At 37.4% G+C, this 23,825-nt stretch overlaps 2 protein-coding genes across 5 annotated transcripts in view; both read right to left on the bottom strand.

The window, feature by feature from the left end:
* The window catches only part of mks1 (MKS transition zone complex subunit 1), a 92,106-nt gene that overhangs the window by 33,645 nt on the left and 34,636 nt on the right, over positions 1-23,825 (bottom strand). The window contains exons 1-4 of one of the 2 annotated variants that reach the window (XM_028806942.2): positions 1,981-2,222; positions 1,352-1,473; positions 1,136-1,197; positions 362-517 (exon numbers count right to left, since the gene is read on the bottom strand). The exons of the other annotated variant lie outside the window; for it this stretch is intronic. Of the exons in view, the coding sequence (XP_028662775.1) occupies positions 362-517; positions 1,136-1,197; positions 1,352-1,473; positions 1,981-2,027 (387 nt within the window). The 5' untranslated portion in view covers positions 2,028-2,222. Of the gene's footprint in view, positions 1-361; positions 518-1,135; positions 1,198-1,351; positions 1,474-1,980; positions 2,223-23,825 lie in introns of those variants that run through there. 2 annotated transcript variants of the gene reach the window in all.
* bcl7ba (BAF chromatin remodeling complex subunit BCL7B a) overlaps positions 13,435-23,825 on the bottom strand; it is a 78,549-nt gene continuing 68,158 nt past the window's right edge. The window contains exons 4-6 of one of the 3 annotated variants that reach the window (XM_051930226.1): positions 16,654-16,818; positions 16,465-16,544; positions 13,435-15,578 (exon numbers count right to left, since the gene is read on the bottom strand). In XM_051930226.1, coding sequence (XP_051786186.1) covers positions 15,483-15,578; positions 16,465-16,544; positions 16,654-16,818 — 341 coding nt within the window. In that variant the 3' untranslated portion in view covers positions 13,435-15,482. The remainder of the gene's footprint in view (positions 15,579-16,464; positions 16,545-16,653; positions 16,819-23,825) is intronic. The other 2 variants (XM_051930228.1, XM_051930229.1) reach the window with 2 other exon arrangements.

Raw genomic sequence — 23,825 nt, 5'->3', positions numbered from 1 at the left:
AAAACTTTGTTAACTGACTTGCCTGGGTTAAACAACCCCTTCTGTAGATAATGTGGCTCATAGTTGCACCATTTTTAAATTGTTTGAAGGGACAAAAAAGCAATGACAAAACATATTGAGTGGTGGACAGTTATGAATCCATTGTCAAACTCATAGTCACACTTTGCAGCTTGATGTTAACATTTAATGAAGAGGAACAGCATTTTTTTCATATTCTTAACTGAGTAGAGGACTATGGCATTACCATTGTGAATGCTTTCATTTATTACCCAAACCAGCCCACCAAAAAAGAACACGTTACAAGCCTTTCAGCTGGCAAAAAATGGGCACAGCCAGAGTACAAAAACTGACAGAGCAATACCTCTTCAAGATTGGTGTAGCGGTCATAGTCGGTGTATGTAAAGATCCTTCGATTTTGACGCCCTCCAGATCTCTCAAGCCGCAAAATCTCATTATGATATTGTCGGTCCAGGGGGGTCTGGCAGGCTGATTCCAAACGAAAGAGGTCCACCTCAAACTGACAAAAGGTACAGAATCATTAGCACTTGCACCACTAAATTTAGACACAATTTTTATCACCAGGTCATAAGATATTCAACAGCAATTCAAACTAACAACGGCATATTGCTTTCAAATGTATGATGATGTATTTATTGTCTTTTGGATCTATTGTTGATATTGTACTAAAGTCAGTACTCTGTGAGAAACATGTAAGTAAACATTTAACTGCACTTGACAGTAAATATGGACATTATAATTTGTTGCATAAAGCTACAGTCCTCCATACGAGATCAAATATGCCAGTGGCAGAATCCAGAACAACAATCTTGTAGTTCAATATTTATCTTATCGACAGCTTGAAAACTGTGTTCAAAATGTATTTTTTGGGGAAAAAAATGTTACTTCTTCCATCATATTTTTGTTATTCTGTTTTGGAGAAGCATCACACTCTCTTTTCAGTACCTATTTTGAAAAGACACAACATGTGGCAAGTGCAGTTGAGAGGTTTAGAGACTGCTTCTTTAAAGTGAGGCCATCAGTAGGAATAGTTCTAGCCCTTTATTTTAACACTAAAAAGAAATGGTGCTAATACACATCAGCTCACATCACTTTCCAAATTTGGCACTTCGTTTACCTGACTGAACAGCTTCTCCTGCCAATTGATGGTAATATCTTCCTCGTCATCATGGTGACCACCTGCTCAAACAAGGAGTTGAACATAGTTTTTGTTACATTAAAGAGATCGGGATGAAGCCACTTAATTATGTGCTCCTGTTAAAATGAAAAAGCACTGTTGACTTGAGTAATTCCGACTGTGAGTAATTCTCTCTTCGCTATCATTGACTATTACCTGCAGTAGACTGTGCACTAAAGCTAGAGAGTTCGATCAGCCCCTTCTCTTGCAACAGGGCAGCTTGCTCCTGGATCTGCTGTGAAAAATTAGTCGTGGATGTGACATGCTGGAGTCGTACCCTGAATAAAATAATAATTAATTGTTAAATACGGTAAACACACTTATAAAACCCCGCTACTGTTACACTTCAATTTCTACTGCTCGCGCTGTAGTATGGGGGGGGGGGGGGGGTGTAATGTAATCATTAGCAATGGGGGCGTAACAGTCCAAAGGGCACCCACGCACACACAAAGGTAGACAATTAAGAATCCCCAATCACCACAACACAAGAGTCATGGGAGTGTAGGAGTAACACCCCAGCAGCCCGTGAGAATGTGATAACTGCACATATACAGCGGTTGACCAGGCGATGGATTCCTGCAGAGAACCCTAAGCACGGTGCTATGTTTTAGGCACTCTTTTGAGGATCGGTCCAGTTTATAAGTTACTTTTAGACGATTACCGGCAAATGGTTTATATTTAAGGATATAAACGGAGCCCGGTTAATCTTTATATGCGCGCAGATATCAAAAAACAATCATATAGGAACCTTGCTCGGCTTAAATCAAATGGTAATATTACTTTACCTTATCCTCAGGTTTTTCACTGGGTCATGCGAACGATACACGGCCATGTCTGTTCAGCACCACGACCCCACAGGAGAAAGGATGCCTGCGGGGCCTCTCTGTACAGTTTTTGTAAAGTCGGTAAATTTCAACAACTACTCAAAGTTCAGAAAGGATGTAAATAAACGGTAGACAGTGGCTTAGCAACGATGAACAACACTCAAGATTTATTTCCGCCCCTCACGGCCAATGTATCAAAATAAGAGCCTGGAGTGCGGTCCTTGCCGTTTACAAATCGGAGCTCTAGAAGCGATTGGTCAGAAACGGCGCGAATGCTTAAGTTTTAAATGATTACGTCTATCTTGTCAGCTTCAAAACTGTAATATTTATTGCCTTTTTATATATGTAGTCAAAAAATTTTGATTTTATTATCATATGCTGATTAATGTGTTTTGGTCATTTTTGTCATAAATATATCGACCCGAGAAGGCATGGATGTCTGGAAGGAAACAGCCCTGGACTGCTCAGATCTCTTAGTGCCGTTAACTATGCGTCACAGGCTGGCGGTGGAATGACTGTATCAAAGTAAAAGCCCCTTAAAAATCTTTACGTCATGAGTGATGTCTCTACGGACTAGATAACTTGGGTAAAGTTAACGTTGACTTTCATCTGACATTCGCTACTTTCAAGTTCAGCATCTCCGAAGTCCACATTATGTAGTCATTCCTCAGTACCGATATATTTTATTTCGGACACGGATCGGAGGGCTGCAATAAATACGAAATTAAACCTTACAGAATAACATGCAGTTTAGGGTAAGACCGCTGAACTAAACTGACTTTTGAGCACAGAATTGCGTTCACTCCTTTTGGCATACGCATCGGGTCCCCGCGACCCCAGCGTGGATTAGCCCCTTGAGAAATGAACGGATTTATGGAAATCAAGTTTATCAGAAGTGTGGTATATGTATGTGATGAGAGAAGATATACAGGTGGTGGATGTAACAGAGCAAGATTCAGAGGACAGGCGGATATGGAAAAAGATGCTCCGCTGTGGCGACCCCTAGAAAAAGAAGAAGTGTATTTTACTGTACTTGTATTTCTCTTACACTGTCAAAACAGTTAAACAGTACACCGATTAATAGAGAGGTATATTTGTTTCTGCAGAATTCAAAGCGTTTGCGACATAACGCAATAATCTAAAAATAACGCCACTTATTTGCAAAATGTAGCATTATATATACTGTACATATGCTTTTTTTCAGTGGCGGAAATAAAAGCTAAACTTTTCAAGATAAGCAAGTCAGACCGCATTTTTTGTGCACACATCATGGGTCGAGGATGTGAATTCCAACAAAGTATTCAACGTGAACATAGCAGGACTTCGTGGCTTGGAATGTCTGAGACATGAAGACATATTACACCCACTATTTAGTACTGTTTCCTTTGTTACGGACTGTCCTGATCTAAACGGGCCCGACGTCAAATGCCACCTAAGAACGGACTCGATTTCAAGTGATCAGTGCAATTGCCGAATTATTGACCTCATGCAGTACCAACCGCTTAATCTGGTGCTTTAAAAGGTGTAAATTATGCTAGTTATCAGTCTCAATCTAAATTTTCGGAACATAGCTTAATCTTTCATGCTGTTTTATTTGATTGTAAAATGTATAGACCATCTGATTGCAACGGCACGGTGTTCAGGCAGTGGCGGTTTCTTGCATAGGTGATACAGGCAATTGCCAAGGACAGCGCGTTTTTATGGGCGCACGCGACCCACACCCCCTACCTCTCCCCTATTTCTGGCTGGGCGCTTGCCTGATCCACAGTAAGAAAGGGCAGCAATACAACTGGTATTTTCCGGCCGTTGCAAACACATGTATAAAACGCAACATTTTCGTTGTACGGCCTTGATGACAATATTTTAAAATCTGTCCAAGTTGTTATACTTTTTCTGTAAAGAGAGCGTGCGTCTTCTTCGTACATTGCACTGGTCACGGCTGCGCTAGGGAGGTGAAAAAGAGTTCAGCATAAAAAGGACAAAGCCTTCAGGTGCACAGATTCGAAAGAAAAAAAGGAGAGATGCACACTAGAATTAAATATATTTTGTCATTTAATCTATCATTAACATTTTACGTTTTAGAACAGTGGTTTGCCACTGAGTCAGTAGGCCTACAAAGCTTCATCAATTTTGTTTGAAACGTTCGCAGAACAACATATTAATTTTCGTTTTCTTTTTTGTCTAACGTTAATTTCAAAAACGTGCAGCATTTACTCCTTAAATTGTCTATTGCTAATTTATAATTTGTCACAAACTATTGCGAGATGAAATAAGAATAACTGGCAGCTTTTGCTTTTGTACTGCAAACCGTCAATCCCATGAACAAATATTTTGTTTGTGTAAAATTGCATTATGTAAATATCTAATTACAAACAAAACAACAGGCACAAAATCGTCAGTTGTGTCTTTTTAAATGAATTTAGATCCGCTTCTTAAATATTTAAGAGCATCCACTTCCGATCATTGGGATACAAGCCCATGTAGGATATACCGTATCATAGGTTGGCGGCTGCCTTTCACAGGGGGGTGACTTTCTTTTTTACGATTATTAACAAATTTGTTTAAGCATTGCTAGTATTAATAATATGATTGTATATCTGGCTTGATTCTACTAACTTAAATAAATTTTTAAATCGAAGAAATATGCTCCATTCATCGCAGAATCGTTCCCGGGAGGCTGGTCCGAATCAACAGGTTTTTGGACTAGCTGGAACTTAAAGGATGTCACCGAGGGAGCGAAGAGGATCGAAACAATCTGATGGCTACCTATATCCGCTGAGAATGTAAACTGGGATGTATTAAATGTTCCTGTACTCAGCTGGTAGCATTGTAGTCACAGCCGCGCATCAGAAGACGGAAAGAATTCGGAACAAGGATAAAACACAGTGAAAAGTACTCCGCACTGGTATACTGTATCTCCATAAATGTGAAAAGTTCGATCTCATTTATAAGTTGGATGAACTTTTTCATGTCATGGCAAGTTACGGCGAGTTCAGGTATACTGTGCCCTTTGTATGCGGAAAACCAGCTTAAACTATTTTTTTCAGAAGCTGTTTTTAAGCTGGGCGGTTATTTAGTGGATGCGATCAGACGGTGAAAAAGGCAGGGAGAGGAATGGAAATAAGTGAGTTAGGAATGGTGAAAAAGCGAGAACATGCAATTAAAACTAAAATGTGTTATCCAATTATTGAAATAGTGAATGTGCCCATGTTGCTACATGCCTAGGGAGGTAAATTACATCATCCTGATTAACTCAGGAACAGAAATGATTCACTCTGTATTAATATTCAAATGAATTAATCATTCTGAACCTGGGATGCGGTAGACATATTCAGGGAACATCGAAATAGGTAAGCATGTTGGACTTGTGGACGCAACAAACTAGACTTAATCTGAATGTCAATGTACTCTTAAAATAAAGGCGTAGTAGCGGTTCTTCACAGCAAAGACATAGAAAGATCCTTAAATTTATTAAGATCATGAATAGATAATAGCAGATGAGTAAAATATCATATATATCTACCAAGTGCCCACCCCCCATCATAACATCTGGGACAAAGACCGAAATGTATACAAATACCCATAAATTAAAGTCTGCAACGTGGACTTTAATCACTTCTGAATTGTTTGATTTGTAATTTTAAACTGTGGAGCAGAGAGGTAAATCAAGGAAAAATGTGTCTTTGTCCCAAACATTATGGAGGGCGGTATGTGGGTGTGGCTGTGTTTATATATCTTCTTATATACAGTAATATGCTATCCGTGGCTGTCCGTTTGTCTGTCCAGGTTTTTGCAGCTGGCAAACCGTTTGAACCATTGACCTGAAATTTGGGACACGTATAGTACGTGATGTCTATTGTCCGCTTTCGGGATGATGATTGATCTACAAGGTTATTCCTCTTTTTATTTTTATTTTGTTTTATTGTAGAATCAACTGTCGGCAGCGGCCTGCAGGGAGGCCGTGCGGCGCATGCCTACGGGCGCCGATCTCATTCTCTACCTCTTCATATCTTAAACCATTCTTGAGACAGATTGAAGACTTAAGTGACAAAACGCACTAAGTAATTGCAACACAAACACAGACTCAATCAGTTTTAACGCGAAAAGATGACGAAGAAAGAAGAGAAGAAGCGGGCCATTAGGGTGGAGAAAAGAAGAGCTGCTCAGGAAGCAGCAAAAGCATCAACCTCTGAACAAAGGAATGCTAAATGTACAGAGAAAGAGGATGAAAACTATGAATGCTCAAATCAAGTGAATTAGCCCCGTTACTGGTATAATATAACTGCTCGAAAAAATTAAAGGAACACTTTGAAGACACATCAGATCTCGATGGGAAAAAAATCCTGCTGAATATCTCTACTGATATGGACTGGGTAATGTGTTAAGAACGAAAGGGTGCCACATCGTTTGATGGAAATGAAAATTATGAGGGCTGAATTCAAAGACACCTTCAAAATCAAAGTGAAAAAAATGATGCAGCAGGCTAGTCCATTTTGCCCCTCTAGTGCACCTGTTAATTTTATTAACACCAAAGCAGCTGAAACTGATTAACAACCCCCTCTGCTACTTAACTGACCAGATCAATAGCCCAGAAGTTTCATTGACTTGATGCTATATTCTGATTAAAAAGTGTTCCTTTAATTTTTTTGTGCAGTGTGTATATATATATATATATATATATATATATATATATATATATATATATATATTTATATACTAGCAAAATACCCACGCTTCGCAGCGGAGAAGTAGTGTGTTAAAGAGGTTATGAAAAAAAAAGGAAACATTGTAAAAATAACGTAACATGATTGTCAATGTAATTGTGTTGTCATTGTTATGAGTGTTGCTGTGTTTTATATATATAAAATACACACACACATATAAACATATATATATATATATATATACATACACACATATATATACATATCTACATATATATATATATATATATATATATACATATACACATCCACATATCAACATATATATATACACATATATACACACACACACACGCTTCATGGGTGATGATTGTTTTACTCTTTTTATGTTTATTTTATTTTATTGTAGAATCAACTCCTATCTGCGCACAGCAGGGCAGCCGTGGGCGGATGCGTATGGTGTATTCACTCCATGTTATTGTGCATTGCGCTGTCAGTGGTATTTTGATAAAAGAATTTGAACAACATATAAGAAGCGTATAAATTATTAAACAGTAAAACATTAACATTTAAGAAGTAAAGTTACATTAAGTACTACTGCAGTGCCTTCGGGTATACCTCATTTTTTGTTTGCCCATTACATGCTTAAATGTATACATTTTTTGGTGCACCTACCGGAGAACACGCGACATATAACCGAGCGTGGGAGAAGCATGGATTTTAAACACGCGTTGAGTTCATCTGCTGGTCTCCCTCGTGGAATAACTGGTAATGTTTGACTAAAATCTACAGCGAGTAAAACGACATTACCTCCTATTTTTTTTTTTACGATCTCTGAGATCTTGCTTTTTTTCGGTTCAAGGCTTCATAAGCTCTTTTATGTTGTATGGTGTAGTTATCCCAAACCATCATCTTTGAATGTTGCAAGACTTTCGCCTTGTATGTAGATCGGGGTAATTACATTCATTGCATTCGTAGTCTGAATCACAATCTGATTGTATGGGTGGTTACCTGGCACTGTAGGGTTGCCACCCATCCTTTAAAATACGGAATCGTGGCGCGTTTGAGAATGAAATTGCGCGTCCCGTTTTGAATCAATCCTGGACGGGATTTAATAAATTCACTTTGTATTCAATATTTTTTGACTTGTTTTAAAGCAGATCCATGTTTGGACAATAAATGCATTTTTAAAAAATCCCATGTGACATAAAAATACAGAACTTTCAATATGAATAAAAATCTACTTTAATATTATTGTATAATTGTAGATTTACACAGTACTATGCAAGTTCAGAGAAAAAGCAAAGGTTAATTATTGAAATTTAATATATGTTTAACATGTTGCAACCGTCCCTTTTATGTGTTGCAACCGTCCCCAACGCAACATCTGACTTCTTCAGTTCAAATCAATATTGTGCAGGATATGTAAAATATAATTAACTACAAGTACTATGGGTAATTAGCAGACAGATGTAAGTTTATAGTACAGTATACAAATTTGGCTGGTGTAGTCCAAACAGTCTCTGAGTAAATGAGGGGAATGCAAAAAGTGTTGCAACCGTCCCCAGTCTCCCCTATATATATATATATATATATATATATATATATATATATATATATATATATATATGTATATATATAGTTGAAATAGTTTACTGTCAAATAATGCAAAGAGTACACAACACGTGTTTCGCCCTAATTCTGGGCTCATCAGGCTTACACACTCACTGCATTCCCTTACGGGAATCGAACCTCGGTGCTACAGGCGAAGCACCTAGCGTTGCGCCACGGCGTGTGAGGTAGGTAACCACCCATACAATCAGATTGTGATTCAGACTATGAATGCCGTGAATATATATATATATATATATATAGAGAGAGAGAGAGAGAGAGAGAGAGAGAGAGAGAGAGAGAGAGAGAGGCGAATGCCTGTGATACTGATTGCATATTTGTAGGTGGAAATCCACAAAGGGAGCAAATGGGTTAATATGATGGGTTAATGTCTGTTAATGGCGTTTTCATTATATAGCCATGTTTCAACCAGTTTTCTGGAACTTTTAGTATAGCCTTGAATTTTACTTGCAGAGTCCCATTCAAATGTGTGTCCAGTCGAACTTGTATGTGTGTTTCTTTTAACTGCGTTGCGATGTTCCTCCTTATCATCTCGGGGTATCAGAAGTTACAGCACGTATCCTGTCCAGAGCGGGCATAAAAGTAGCGCAAAAGCCTACAAACACGCTGCACAAACTCCTTTTGAATGCGAACAGCAAGAAGACATCGGCAGCAGAGACACATAATGCGATTTACAGCATTCCATGTAATTCATGTTCACCTGTACAGGGCGCATGCGTTGATAGCGCGTTGTCGACCCACCTCACAAACCATCTGGATACGTGGGACAAACAGGATACAGTATACAGGAACATCGCAATGCAATATATTCAGGTATATACACAGGCACAAGGTGAACTAAATATAGGTATAACAGTATTTATTCATACTTATCTATGCACCTTTTTTTTTAGGAGGAAGCCCCACACAGTGGACAAATTAAATGGAGTTCACCTTGTAAGCATTTTGGGGGCATTAATCATAACCAGAATTTGTGTGTTACTAGGTGCGACAGTGTCAGGGACAGCTTCCAGGAATGTTGCAACATTGATGGTGGGCATTGTGAGCACCTAAGACACAAAACACACACACATTATATATATTTAATTTTTTTCTTGAACTTCTCTAAAGTTTTAATTTCCCCTTGGTGACAAATAAAGAGTATATATAAATAGACTAGCAAAATACCCGCGCTTCGCAGCGGAGAAGTAGTGTGTTAAAGAGGTTATGAAAAAAAAAGGAAACATTTTAAAAATAACGTAACATGATTGTCAATGTAATTGTGTTGTCATTGTTATAACTGTTGCTGTCTTATATATATATATATATATATATATATATATATATATATATATATATATATATATAAATTATATATATAACATACACACACACATAAACATTTATATACATATATATACATATCTACATATACACATCTACATATATATACACACATACATAAACACACACATAAGACTTACTGACTGAAACGGGCTTTCATTGACAATCATGTTACGTTATTTTTAAAATGTTTCCTTTTTTTTTCATAACCTCTTTAACACACTACTTCTCCGCTGCGAAGCGCGGGTATTTTGCTAGTATATATATATATATATATATATATATACATATACACACATACATGCAGTTTTAATAACACAGAAATCAATATAAACATTAACATCATTATCATATGAGAATATGAAGTAATATATAAGAAGCACATTTCATATAAATATAAATTATTAAACAGTAAAATCTTCTTCTGTAATTTGCTACCGTGGCAATTTCTGTGTCTGTCCAGGATTTTAAATGACCTGTAGCTCGCAAACCGTTTCACCTATACACTTGAAATGTGGTACACATATAGTACGTCACGTCTACTATCCGCTTTATGGGTGATGATTGTTTTACTCTTTTTATCTTAATTTTATTTTATTGTAGAATCAACTCCTATCTGCGCACAGCAGGGCAGCCGTGGGCGGATGCGTATGGTGTATTCACTCCATGTTATCGTGCATTGCGCTGTCAGTGGTATTTTGATAAAAGAATTTGAACAACATATAAGAAGCATATAAATTATTAAACAGTAAAACATTAACATTTAAGAAGTAAAGTTACATTAAGTACTACTGCAGTGCCTTCGGGTATACCTCATTTTTTGTTTGCCCATTACATGCTTAAATGTATACATTTTTTGGTGCACCTACCCGAGAACACGCGACATATAACCGAGCGTGGGAGAAGCATGGATTTTAAACACTTGTTGAGTTGATCTGCTGGTCTCCCTCGTGGAATAACTGGTAATGTTTGACTAAAATCTACAGCGAGTAAAACGACATTACCTCCTATTTTTTTTTTTTTTTACAATCTCTGACATCTTGCTTTTTTCGGTTCAAGGCTTCATAAGCTCTTTTATGTTGTATGGTGTACTTATCCCAAACCATCATCTTTGAATGTTGCAAGACTTTCGCCTTGTATGTAGATCGGGGTAATTACATTCATTGCATTCCTAGTCTGAATCACAATGTGATTGTATGGGTGGTTACCTGGCACTGTAGGGTTGCCACCCGTCCTTTAAAATACGGAATGGTGCCGCGTTTGAGAATGAAATTGCGCGTCCCGTTTTGAATCAATACTGGACGGGATTTATCCCGTATTTTTTTTTATAATTTTTTTTTAAAGCAGCGTCTCACGCAAATCATCCCACACGCATTTTATGAAGATGCCTCCTTTCCTACTTTTGATTGGGTAATACTTGATGTCATCGTTACTTTGATTGGTCTTTTTAACTGTCCAGTGAGGAGGGCGTGTCTTTTAAGTACAGTCTGCAAAGTGTTGGCACTGAGATGTGGCGTCAGCGCCATAGTTGAAGCCCCTAACGTTGCGGTCAGCAAGTCGGCTAACATCCGCCATGTGCCGTCTTTCAGTTGCGAGAAGCAGATCATAGAATGGTTGAAACTGTTGCCCCTAACGTTGCGCCACGGCGTGTGGTTCGTTTATACCTCGTGTCTTCTCATTAAACTTTTATCTCGCGAATATGTTATTGCAATCCGCAGCGGGAGCGTTTCTATAAACTGAATTTAAACTTACGTTTTACACCGTGCTTTGTTTCCCTTATGAACATGCTTGTATGCTTAAGTCGCTCCGTTCTCAATTGTTTAATTAATTTTTTGCTGTTCGCGGCTCTTCCTCCATTTCCCCCTACTTCGTTCTTTTATCTCGCGAATATGTTATTGCAATCCTTAACGGGAGCGTTTTCAATAAACTGATTGAAAATAGTTTTGCATTTACCTTTTTAGTAAAAGGCGAGCTTTTAAGCCTGAGAAATCACCCCGTAAATGCACACGTTTAATTGCACATGTGTTAATATGTATGGTTACACAGTATTAAAAGACAGTGAACAACGTCAGTTACCTTTGTTCCCGCGTTTGATAAAAGGTGAGCTTTTAAGCCTGAGAAATTACCCCGTAAATGCACACGTTTAATTGCAAATGTGTTAATATGTATGCTTACACAGTATTAAAAGACAGTCAAAAATTAACGTCATTTACCTTCGTTCCTGCGTGTGACTCGTGCTGTAAATCTCTTCCTTGTTTTTAGTTCACGTGATTACGTAGGAGGCGTGATGACGCGATACGTGACTCAGCCTCCTCCATTACAGTGTATGGACAAAAAATATGTTCCAGTTATGACCATTACGCTTTGAATTTCGAAATGAAACCTGCCTAACTTTTGTAAATAAGCTGTAAGGAATGAGCCTGCCAAATTTCAGCCTTCCACCTACACGGGAAGTTGGAGAATTAGTGATGAGTCAGTCAGTGAGTGAGTGAGTCAGTCAGTCAGTCAGTGAGGGCTTTGCCTTTTATTATTATAGATGTGTGCAATGTAAAAAATAATGATTTTTTTAAACTATCGCTTTGTATTATTTATTATAACTGTAGAACCTTTTATAATCTGCGGTGGGTTGGCACCCTGCCCAGGATTGGTTCCTGCCTTGTGCCGTGTTGGCTGGGATTGGCTCCAGCAGACCCCTGTGACCCTGTGTTCGGATTAAGCGGGTTGGAAAATGGATGGAACCTTTTATAATTGTAAAATATTGCATTTCCACGTTTGTAATTATTTTTAAAAACGTGGTGCATATTTTACCACATTCTAGGTAAAATCATGTTGCCTTCACGGTCAGTGCTTGTGTGTTTGGGGGGGCATGGATTTTCTAATAAGGCAAGGGCGGTGGTGGGGAGTGACTGGGCAGAATCTAACCAGGGCACCAAATGGGCCATTACCGCCACTGGGTGCAGGTCTTGTGTTTGGTTTTAAGAGTAAGTTTGATTTTATACGTGTAAACGTGGTGTAGCTGTACAAAAATCTACTGTAAGTTATTTGGACATCTTTCCAAGGTTTGCTTATTATCCTTTCTACGTTTTGTTTTATTCAATTCTGGTAGTTGGTGACAATGTGAAAAACTTTGCAAATACTGTAATGTAACTTCTGCTTGACACAAACTAACTCTTCTTTATACTGCATAACAGGAAGTTTCATCTCACAATATGCCTATGATAGCAGAATCAAGGATGAACATTGTCTAAGAAATTAATAATGCAATTGATAAAAATATATAGTTTGTTTTATTCACAAATACAGGTTAATCATGAAGTCTGAGTGATAAAATACATAACTGTTAACACTCAGGAATGAATTAGGACTGTCTTTCAGATTACTACACATACTGAAAACAACTTGGGGAGTATGAAATAAATTAAAAACAGTGCTTTACAGTCCATCCAAAATCTCTGTGGTCAAAAGAAGTGATTAAAGAAGTTTTGGTTGCAGCATGTTCTAAATGCACTTATTATTTACATCACAAATGAGGGATGTTTCTAAACTGACAAAAAAAAAAAAACAAACAAATTTATCATAAAAGGTTGTGTTTTTAGAAGTATCAAGTGAGATTATAATATTTTAACTCATTGGAAAGAAATGAGAAAAAATTAAATCTGTCTACAATTCTAAAGAACATCCCTCAATCTCAGGCAAAAAAATGCAACATTTAAAACAATATTTTTTGCCTTCTGCATGTTAGAAGTGATGAGATGATCACAATGTAGAGAAATTATTCACACATTCAGGCAGAAAATCTCAATGGGCAACCTTAGGACCCCATCAAGTCTTGTTTATTTGAAAATACAATGTCAAAATAACATTTCTTTTCAGTAGGATTGTCAGTTCCACAGGAAGCAGCATTCAGTGATTTCCCGCCCCCCATTTCTATGAACTGTACATTAGGCATGTGTCTCAGATAATGCAGGTATGTTCAGAACATGACTTACTAGACACATGCATATATAAAATGTTTTTTTAAATACATGTGCACACAGAGCCTGCCCACACTTCACGTACATGTTGTGCAGTTTTTAGATAGTCAGATGAATCTTTGATGTATACAGTTTACATGGCGCAGTCCTAGACTCATTTATAATTAAAAGACTGCATGTCAAATGACACTTTACATTCCAAAAATATCATACTCTGCACACAAACCAATTAAAGGTAAATGAGATGCTATTAAAAAAAAAAACACACACACACAAACAAAAACACACCACATTCCTCATATAACAATTGGTCCATTTAACCAGAAATGAACTGTGTGTTATGACTACGTACCTATTGGCTTGACTGGGTCTTCAGATCACACCAGCAAGCTCTCTTGAAAGTACTAGGTAGACAAATCATCCCTCAAATCCTATTGTCTTCATATAGTCAATTATTGCATCTCACAAACTAAGTAAGAGACCTTTTAATTACTGCCTTTTGCATAAATTATTTAGCATTTTTTGGCTTCTACTATTTCTAGCACATTCAAAGTGCCGTGCATATATTTTCCAAAATTTCCCTGAGTAACAAAGTGCTGAACAACCCAAGACTCCAGCTGAAGCCCCCTCTCTTTCAGAGTGGTAAATGAGAATGCCTCACATAACCACCTTGAAACAGGTACTGATGAAAATTTGCTCCTTAAGAAACTGGTTTGGGATTTTACCACTGGGCCCCAGTGGTTCAGTATGTAGAAAAATACATCCGAATTAAGTGCATAGCTACATAAGAAACAGTCTATAAAGCACAAAATTATTCTAGTAACGCATCACAGCAATAAATGATGATGGTGAAGCAACAGCAGCTAAGTGTTCTGATATATGTACCATGATTAGAAGTCACTTTTAAAAAAATTATATTTAAATTTGCTTTAAATGCTGCTTCTAAGAATTTAATCCACTGACACTACTGTGTCCTATCAGAACTCCATCAGTAGTTCAGGTCCACCTTCAAATAAATACAAAGCTATGTTGGTCACCTACTCTGTTACTATACTTCCTCTGTAGACCATACATGAGATGGCCTTCAGTTACAAGCTAGCACTAAACAGCTAATGATAACCAAGTAACACTTATTGACAACTTCAGCAAAATAACAAAATGAGAGTAGTGGGATACATTTCCCCCATCTTAAAAAAAAAAAAAGCTGTCTGTGGTAAATCTGTAGCATAAGGAATAACACAAGATCACATTAAATAAAATCCTCGCTGGAGAGGGTGTTCATGTCTGATCTTTAACTTAAAATACTGCAATGTAATGTGAACATAAGCATTCATAATTAAGATAAACACAGATCAATTCAGTTTTATGATTCTCACATAGTGCTTGTGTAGCCCTGTTTGTAATAACAGTCTAACATAGTTAAAATCAATAACATGAATCTATCCCACTTCCTTTCTCTCCTATAGTCTTTGATGACCTGCCTGATGTCTGTTCCAACTGGTAAATTATTTTAGTGCTTTCCTCTGAAACTTGAATTATTGATGTTCCCCAAGGCTGGACTATGTCCAGAGCAATATTTTTGCTTTTTGTTCTACAAGAGTTAAAATGGAAAGCAAGCCAGTGCTGACCAGATTTATTCACAAAACTGTTGTTAGTTGAAACTCTCTTGGGAAACAAGTTCACTGGATTCCTTATAGATACTTGAGATGTGCAACGGGAGAGAGAGTATAGAGTCTGCTACTGTAATACACGGGAATAAGAGCTAGACATCACCTGAACAGGCATTAGGCCCTAATGAAATAATCAGTACACTTAATCACAGTCTTGACAATTTTCTCACACTGGCAGAATGACTGCCAGGCCTAGTGTGCTAGCTCTGTGATGTTGCCTGAAGGACGGAACAGTAGTCTGGGCGCATTCTTTTCACTGGTGGTGCTCCAGAATTAAAGTCATCTTCTTCAACAACCTATACAAAAGAAAAGAAAAGAAAAAAAAAACTTTTTTTTTCCTTAAGCCATTACTTCCAACTATTAGATGATGCAAATTAAAAGAAATAATACAGATGTACATTGCAGCTGCAAAAATGCATTTTTAACAACATTCTAGTAGGAAAACTCTTAACATACAGTATCTGTCAACAACTCTTTAATAAAAAGCTATTCATATTCAAATCAAATCTGGTCATTTATGTCTGATTGACATGTACGACATTCATTGTAATGTTATCTGTAAAACCAATACAGAATTCATTTAAATACATGCACAAATACTAATTCTATATGTACCCCTGGAGCAGGGCTGCAGTAACCGTTTTCTTTGAGCTATGGGTTAAAATGTCATACTATCTGCTATTCTGTGGACATAAAAATCCGAAAAATTTCTTGGTCAAAACAAAACTGAATACCAATATAAACAATGCTGCACATCCTCTCTTTGACACACTAACACTGAGTACTTGCAGCCAATTAATTACTCAGCAGAAGTGTGTCAAGAAACACTACTGGCACTAAGTTATACCAACAGTAAATATGCCTGAATATAATGCCTCACTGTGACTGTGACTACCAAGTAAGAAGTTGTCTTTCTTTTTAATTTTTTTTAGTCATTCTGATGTGTGCTCAGATCAGTGTATGTGTGCGTGTATACTGCATACAGTATATATTTAAACATTTATTTATTTAATAAGCTTCTGTAAAAAGCCCAATTTCCCCTGAAGGGACAAATAAAGTTCTCACTCTCTCTAAAGATGGCTAAATAAATTTTTCAATTGAAAATTTAATATACTGTAGACATTTAGCTTGCACATTTGGGGTTACCATTCTTAAAGATTGCTAGCAATATTATTTCCTTACCTGAGAGGCAACAGGTATAAGAACCTCTTTAGTCAACGTGGGAGGCTCATCTATTACTTCACAGGTTGACAATGATGAATCTGTTAAAAATAATAATAATAACAATAATATAGAAAACAATTTGATGTTTAAATACTGAAAAAGTACAGCGTGTGAGTTTTTTTTTTTTAAATAACAGAAACTATGCACCTTCCATGCTCTCCTGCCCCAGAGTGGGAGGCTGAGAATCGTCTGTCCTGAAGTCTGACATAGGGGCTGGGCTGACAGGCTCACTGGGCTGAGGGCTTGAATTGCTGCTGCTGTCTGCCTTGGGCTGATAGGAGTCTGAAAGGGAGCTCTGGTTGCTGTTTTCATCTGTAAGAAATGTATATCTTAAAAAAAAAGAAACAGATAATCTGTAGTTCTGTCAAAACAGACTGACAATGTTACAACCAACTTAGGGTTTCTGCCACCTTATATAGAATGAGAGGTTCATACATGAACAGTATCAATCTGGGAAATTACTGGACCATACAGTATATATGACCCACGAGGGTCTATTGATTTACTTATTCATGTGAATCAAGAAAACTTGGATAATTATTTGAATTGGGAAGGTTCAAACATAAATTGTTACAGGAAAGGGCACAGGTATGATGGAAGGTATGTCAATGATCCTTGGACACCTACATCACAACTGTGTTTGTTTAAAGTAAAGTAGACATACAATATTTTTATCTACCTGATTTTCGAACAATGAACTTCAATCAGAAAGATTATTACAGACACACAGTAAACAATATTAAGGATGGGAAACTGGAAAAAAAGTGGAGTCAGACATAAAGCAGCCAGGATTCTGGCTTATGTTACAGCATTTTTATAGTTTTGGAGCTGCAAAATGCTCAATTTTCACTAAGTGAGCATAATGCACCCTTAGTTTCAGTATTCTCTTCACTAAAGGAAAACAGCAGCTGTGGACATATAGTACATGGGATGAGGTAGGAGATATACAGAAGTAATTAGCTATATCAATTTCATCTTTGGCTTGGACAGGAAGTGGCTCCCTTATTTCATACTGTTTCATTTCCCAACACTTGCAAGCACAGAACCATACAGAAAAAAAACAATACTTCGCAAAATGATCAAACTTGTCAGATTTTTTTTTTTTTATAACATTGCTCAAGTGTCTTGAGTGGTTCTCTCATAACAGTGCTTGCCCATTATGTGTTTATTTGCCATGTTCTTTTGTGTACTTGACCCAGTGTACAAGTGTATATGGACCAACATAAATTGCCAGGTCAAGCTTTATTATTACACTTGTGGCGAGCGGTTTTGGGGATTGGTACCCAGCTGGGACACCTGGAAGGACCAGAAGAGGGATTACGCCTCCTCCAGACCATGAGGGGGCAGCCACCCTGGTTGGTATAGGGACCACGGGAACAGAGCATGGAAGCTCAACCCTATAGGGGCCCGTGGTCACTGCCAGGGGATGCCCGGATGCCTGAAGAGCCCTGGACGCCAGCACTTCCGCCACACCCTGAGGTGCTTGCGGAAGGAAAACCAGGGACACCTGGAGTGCTTCTGGGTGCTCAGCTGGCACTTCCGCCACACCAGGAAGTGCCCGCGGAAGTTCATTGGGAGGCAACTGGAGCATGTCCGGGTGAACATAAAAGGGGCCCGCCTCCCTCCATTCGAAAGCTGGAGTTGGGTGGAAGTGGACATAGCTCAGAGGAGAGGGGGCGGGGGCGGCGAAGAGAGAGAGGCATTGTGATAGAGGCCTGGACTAAGGATGATTGGTGCAGGGGCACTGGGTTGTGCGTACACAGTTGTAAATAGAAAATGTACAATAAATGTGTGTTTGGGTGTAAACCATCGATCTCTGCCTGTCTATGTTCGGGCTGCTTTCCACACACTTTATTCTGACTTTGATCACGCATAGCATCAACCTTGTAAGCTACTGGTATATTAAAAAGAAAACCTAAATGTATGGAAAAAAAACTATTGTGTAATTCCAATTATTTTAAGTAGGTGAAATTTTTGGTAGGAACTTCTTACCTCAATTTGCTTTTGTGACTTGAACATATGTTGTCTGTCATCACATATCAGGTTTGCTGTAACCTAATTAGTCTTTTGTGGTCATATATCAAATAAATGCCTGTTTGCATTTATAATTGCTGTTTGCCCTTTTAGTCACAAAGCTTATTATACAAGGATGCTTAAAGATGTCACATCATAAACACTAGGTACTTGCTTCTGCATAATGAGCAACTTGAGACAAGAATTTATCAAGATATGTGGGGAAAAATACACATTTTTATTCAGTTAATTTAAAATGTATAAATGGACAGCTGGAAAATATTTATAGTTAACTCTGAAATTCCTGTACAAATATGAGCGTCCCACCATCTGTGTAGGCCTTTTTGACCTTTTCTTACCCCCAGCACCCCTTGTGGTATTCTGCTCTTATACAGGAAAATCAAATTGAAGTATTTGGTTTACTAGCACTAGTAGTAATATTGTCACATATACAGAGTACAGTGAAATTCTTCTTACTAAAATGTCCAACCAACACGCAACACACATCACTCTCTCTAACACCATGTTAAAAAAAGAATAAATTAAAATACACAATTTGCATTTAATAGAAAAAAAGCACAACACCAGTATTTGTCACTTCAATTTAATGCTTAAAGAAAAAGTATCACACTAAAGACAATCTGTGCACACATTAAGCCTCTCTCATTATTTCTTAAATTGGGCATAGGAATTCCATTTAATCAACCTTGGTGTCACAAAACAGAAATTTAAAATGTTATAAAAGAAAGTATAATTTTATACTTATAACTAGCAAAATACCCGCGCTTCGCAGCGGAGAAGTAGTGTGTTAAAGAGGTTATGTAAACATATATATACATAAACATATATACTTATATATACACATCCACATATATATATATACATATATATATACATATACACATCCACATATATATATATACATATATATATACATATACACATCCACATATATATATACATATATATATACATATACACATCCACATATATATATATATACATATATATATATACATATATATATATATATATACATATACACATATATCAACATTATATATATATATATATATATATATTATACACATACAGACACATATATATACACATATATACATATTGTGAATTTCCCATTGGGATTAATAAAGTATCTATCTATCTATCTATCTATCTATCTATCTATCTACATACATACACATATATCTATCTATCTATATATCTCTATCTATCTATCTATCTATCTATCTATCTATATATCTCTATGTATCTATCTATCTATCTATCTATCTATATATATACATATATATCTCTATCTATCTATCTATCTATATATATATACATCCCCGTGCTTTGCAGCGGCGAAGTACTGCTTTTAAATTTTTATTAAGAAGAAAACCTTTTTAAATTGAGTGAAAATATACTAATAACAATTTGTTAAGGATCTGTTTTTTTGTGAAACTGACTTCACACAGCCTCTCCGCTGTTTTATAAACGAACGTCATATAAGGTCTTCCTTTTTCGTTGCTTTGCCAACGGAAGCAGCCTTTTTATTTAATCCTGTTTTTACGATTGTTCTGTTTGTATATCAAGTTGTCAGTTCAGCACTCCGGTTGTAATATGACCAAGCCGTGCAAGCACACTCTTGAGAATGCAACGTATAGTTGTACAGGAGAAAAGCAATCTTGCCTGAAATCAATGGCAACCTTTTGTAGGTCTATGAACTTAATTTAAACTTTAGGTTTACACGGTGCTTTCTTTCCGAAGTACCTGCACTCATGAATATGTCTGTATGCCTCAGTCGCTCAAATACACGCGGTTCGCACCGGCGAAGTTCTGCTTTTAAATTTTTATTAAGAAGAAAAGAAAACCTTTTAAAATTGAGGGGAAAATATACCAATAACAGTTTGTTAAGGATCTGTTTTTTTTGTGAAGCTGCCTTCCCTCGAGTGATCACTTCGAGCTTTAAGCCTGAGAAATCACCCCATAAATGCACACGTTTAATTGCACATCTGTTAATATGTATGCTTACAAAGTATTAAAAGACACTCAACAATTAATGTCATTTACCTTCGTTCCCGCGTTTGACTCATGCTGTAAATCTCTTCCTTGTTTTCACTTCACGTGATTACGTAGGAGGCGTAATACGTGATGACGCGATACGTGACCGCCTCTTCCATTAGAGTATATGGACAAAAAACAGGTTCCAGTTATGACCATTACGTGTAGAATTTCGAAATGAAACCTGCCTAACTTTTGTAAGTAAGCTGTAAGGAATGAGCCTGCCAAATTTCAGCCTTCTACCTACACGGGAATTTGGAGAATTAGTGATGAGTGAGTCAGTCAGTGAGTCAGTGAGAGCTTTGCCTTTTATTAGTATAGATTATTGACATGCATGTTTAAACATTACTTATTTTGAGATGGGGGAAGGGTTCGATATTTTCGGTGGAACTGAATGATTTTGCAGCCCAATGTGATTTCTTTTTAAAACACCTGCAGTTATATCAAAATCTAAAAAAAAAAATAAAAATATCACACGTTTTGCCATTATGTCAGAAATAGGAAGTGTGAAAGATTAATGCAGACAACTACAGAAACATATTCTTACTAAAGATCAACATAGCCAGGGTAACTCTTGTCCTGAAAGTTACTCATTTTCCTATGTTTATATTTTGTCTTAATCTATACTAATAAAAGGCAAAGCCCTCACTGACTCACTGACTGACTGACTGACTGACTGACTCATCACTAATTCTCCAACTTCCCGTGTAGGTAGAAGGCTGAAATTTGGCAGGCTCATTCCTTACAGCTTACTTACAAAAGTTAGGCAGGTTTCAATTTCGAAATTCTACGCGTAATGGTCATAACTGGAACTTGTTTGACTGACTCACTCAATCACTAATTCTCCAACTTCCCGTGTAGGTAGAAGGCTGAAATTTGGCAGGCTCATTCCTTACAGCTTACTTACAAAAGTTAGGCAGGTTTCATTTCGAAAATTCTTCGCGTAATGGTCATAACTGGAACCTGTTTTTTGTCCATATACTCTAATGGAGGAGGCGGAGTCACGTATTGCGTCATTACGTATTACGCCTCCTACGTAATCACGTGAACTGAAAACGAGGAAGAGATTTACAGCACAAGTCAAACGCGGGAATGAAGGTAAATGACGTAATTGTTGACTGTCTTTTAATACTGTGTAATTGTTGAGTGTCTTTTAATACTGTGTAACCATACATATTAACATGTGCAATTAAACGTGTGCATTTACGGGGTGATTTCTCAGGCTTAAAAGCTCGCCTTTTATTAAAAAGGTAAATGCAAACTCTTTCATTCTGAAGGGCACAAACCACGTTAGATTTCAGCCGTTAACTGCGCAAAAATGTCAGTACACCCGATAAATAAGCGCAACATATTATCAGTTGTATTGTATGCTTACAATACATAACGAAATGTGTTAATCGTTAACTAATATTATGGGATGGTGTTTTTCGACTCATGCCTTGATTTAAACGATTGCATGTCTTGGTGGGTTTGCGTAGCTTATTGTCAACTAGCAAAATACCCGCGCTTCGCAGTGGAGAAATAGTGTGTTAAAGAGGTTATGAAAAAGTAAAGGAAACATTTTTAAAATAACGTAACATGATTGTCAATGTAATTGTGTTGTCATTGTTATGAGTGTTGCTGCTTCACAAAAAAACAGATCCTTAACAAATTGCTATTGGGATATTTTCCCTCAATTTAAAAAGCTTTTCTTCTTCATAAAAATTTAAAAGCAGTACTTCGCGGGGATTTAGATATATATATATCTATAATAATAAAAAGGCAAAGCCCTCACTCACTGACTGACTCACTCATCACTAATTCTCCAACTTCCCGTGTAGGTGGAAGGCTGAAATTTGGCAGGCTCATTCCTTACAGCTTACTTACAAAAGTTAGGCAGGTTTCATTCGAAATTCAAAGCGTAATGGTCATAACTGGAACATAATTTTTGTCCATACACTGTAATGGAGGAGGCGGAGTCACGTATCGCGTCATCACGCCTCCTACGTAATCACGTGAACTAAAAACAAGGAAGACATTTACAGCACGAGTCACACACGCGGGAACGAAGGTAAATGACGTTAATTTTTGACTGTCTTTTAATACTGTGTAAGCATACATATTAAACACATGTGCAATTAAACGTGTGCATTTACGGGGGTGATTTCTCAGGCTTAAAAGCTCACCTTTTATCAAACGCGGGAACAAAGGTAACTGACGTTGTTCACTGTCTTTTAATACTGTGTAACCATACATATTAACACATGTCCAGTTAAACGTGTGCATTTACGGGGGTGATTTCTCAGGCTTTGAAAGCTCGCCTTTTACTAAAAAGGTAATGCAAAACTATTTCAATCAGTTTACTGAAACGCTCCTGTTAAGGATTGCAATAACATATTCGCGAGATAAAAGAACGAAGTAGGGGGGGGAAATGGAGGAAGACCCGCAAACAGCGAAGAGCAAAAAATTAATTAAACAATTGAGAACGGAGCGAGTTAAGCATACAAGCATGTTCATAAGGGAAACAAAGCACGGTGTAAAAACGTAAGTTTAAATTCAGTTTATAGAAATGCTCCCGCTGCGGTTGCAATAACATATTCGCGAGATAAAAGTTTAATGAGAAGACACGAGGTATAAACGAACCACACGACGTGGCGCAACGTTAGGGGCACAGTTTCAACCTTTCTATGATCTGCTTCTCGCAACTGAAAGACGGGCACATGGCGGACTGTTAGCCGACTTGCTGACCGCAACGTAGGGGCTTCAACTATGGCGCTGACGCCACATCTCAGTGCCAACACTTTGCAGACTGTACTTAAAGACACGCCCTCCTCACTGGACAGTTAAAAACACCAATCAAACTAACGATGACATCAAGTATTACCCAATCAAAAGTAGGAAAGGAGGCATCTTCATAAAATGCGTGTGGGATGATTTGCATGAGACGCTGCTTTAAAAAAAAAAATGATAAAAAAAATACGGATAAATCCCGTCCAGTATTGATTCAAAACGGGACGTGCAATTTTATTCTCAAACGCGGCACGATTCCGTATTTTAAAGGACGGGTGGCAACCCTACAGTGCCAGGTAACCACCCATACAATCAGATTGTGATTCAGACTAGGAATGCAATGAATGTAATTTACCCCGATCTACATACAAGGCGAAAGTCTTGCAACATTCAAACATGATGGTTTGGGATAAGTACACCATACAACATAAAAGAGCTTATGAAGCCTTGAACCGAAAAAAGCAAGAGCTCAGAGA

This window comes from Erpetoichthys calabaricus, chromosome 8, assembly GCF_900747795.2.
Source record: "Erpetoichthys calabaricus chromosome 8, fErpCal1.3, whole genome shotgun sequence".
In the NCBI taxonomy this organism is placed as follows: domain Eukaryota; kingdom Metazoa; phylum Chordata; class Cladistia; order Polypteriformes; family Polypteridae; genus Erpetoichthys; species Erpetoichthys calabaricus.
This window is presented reverse-complemented; position numbering and strand designations above follow the sequence as displayed.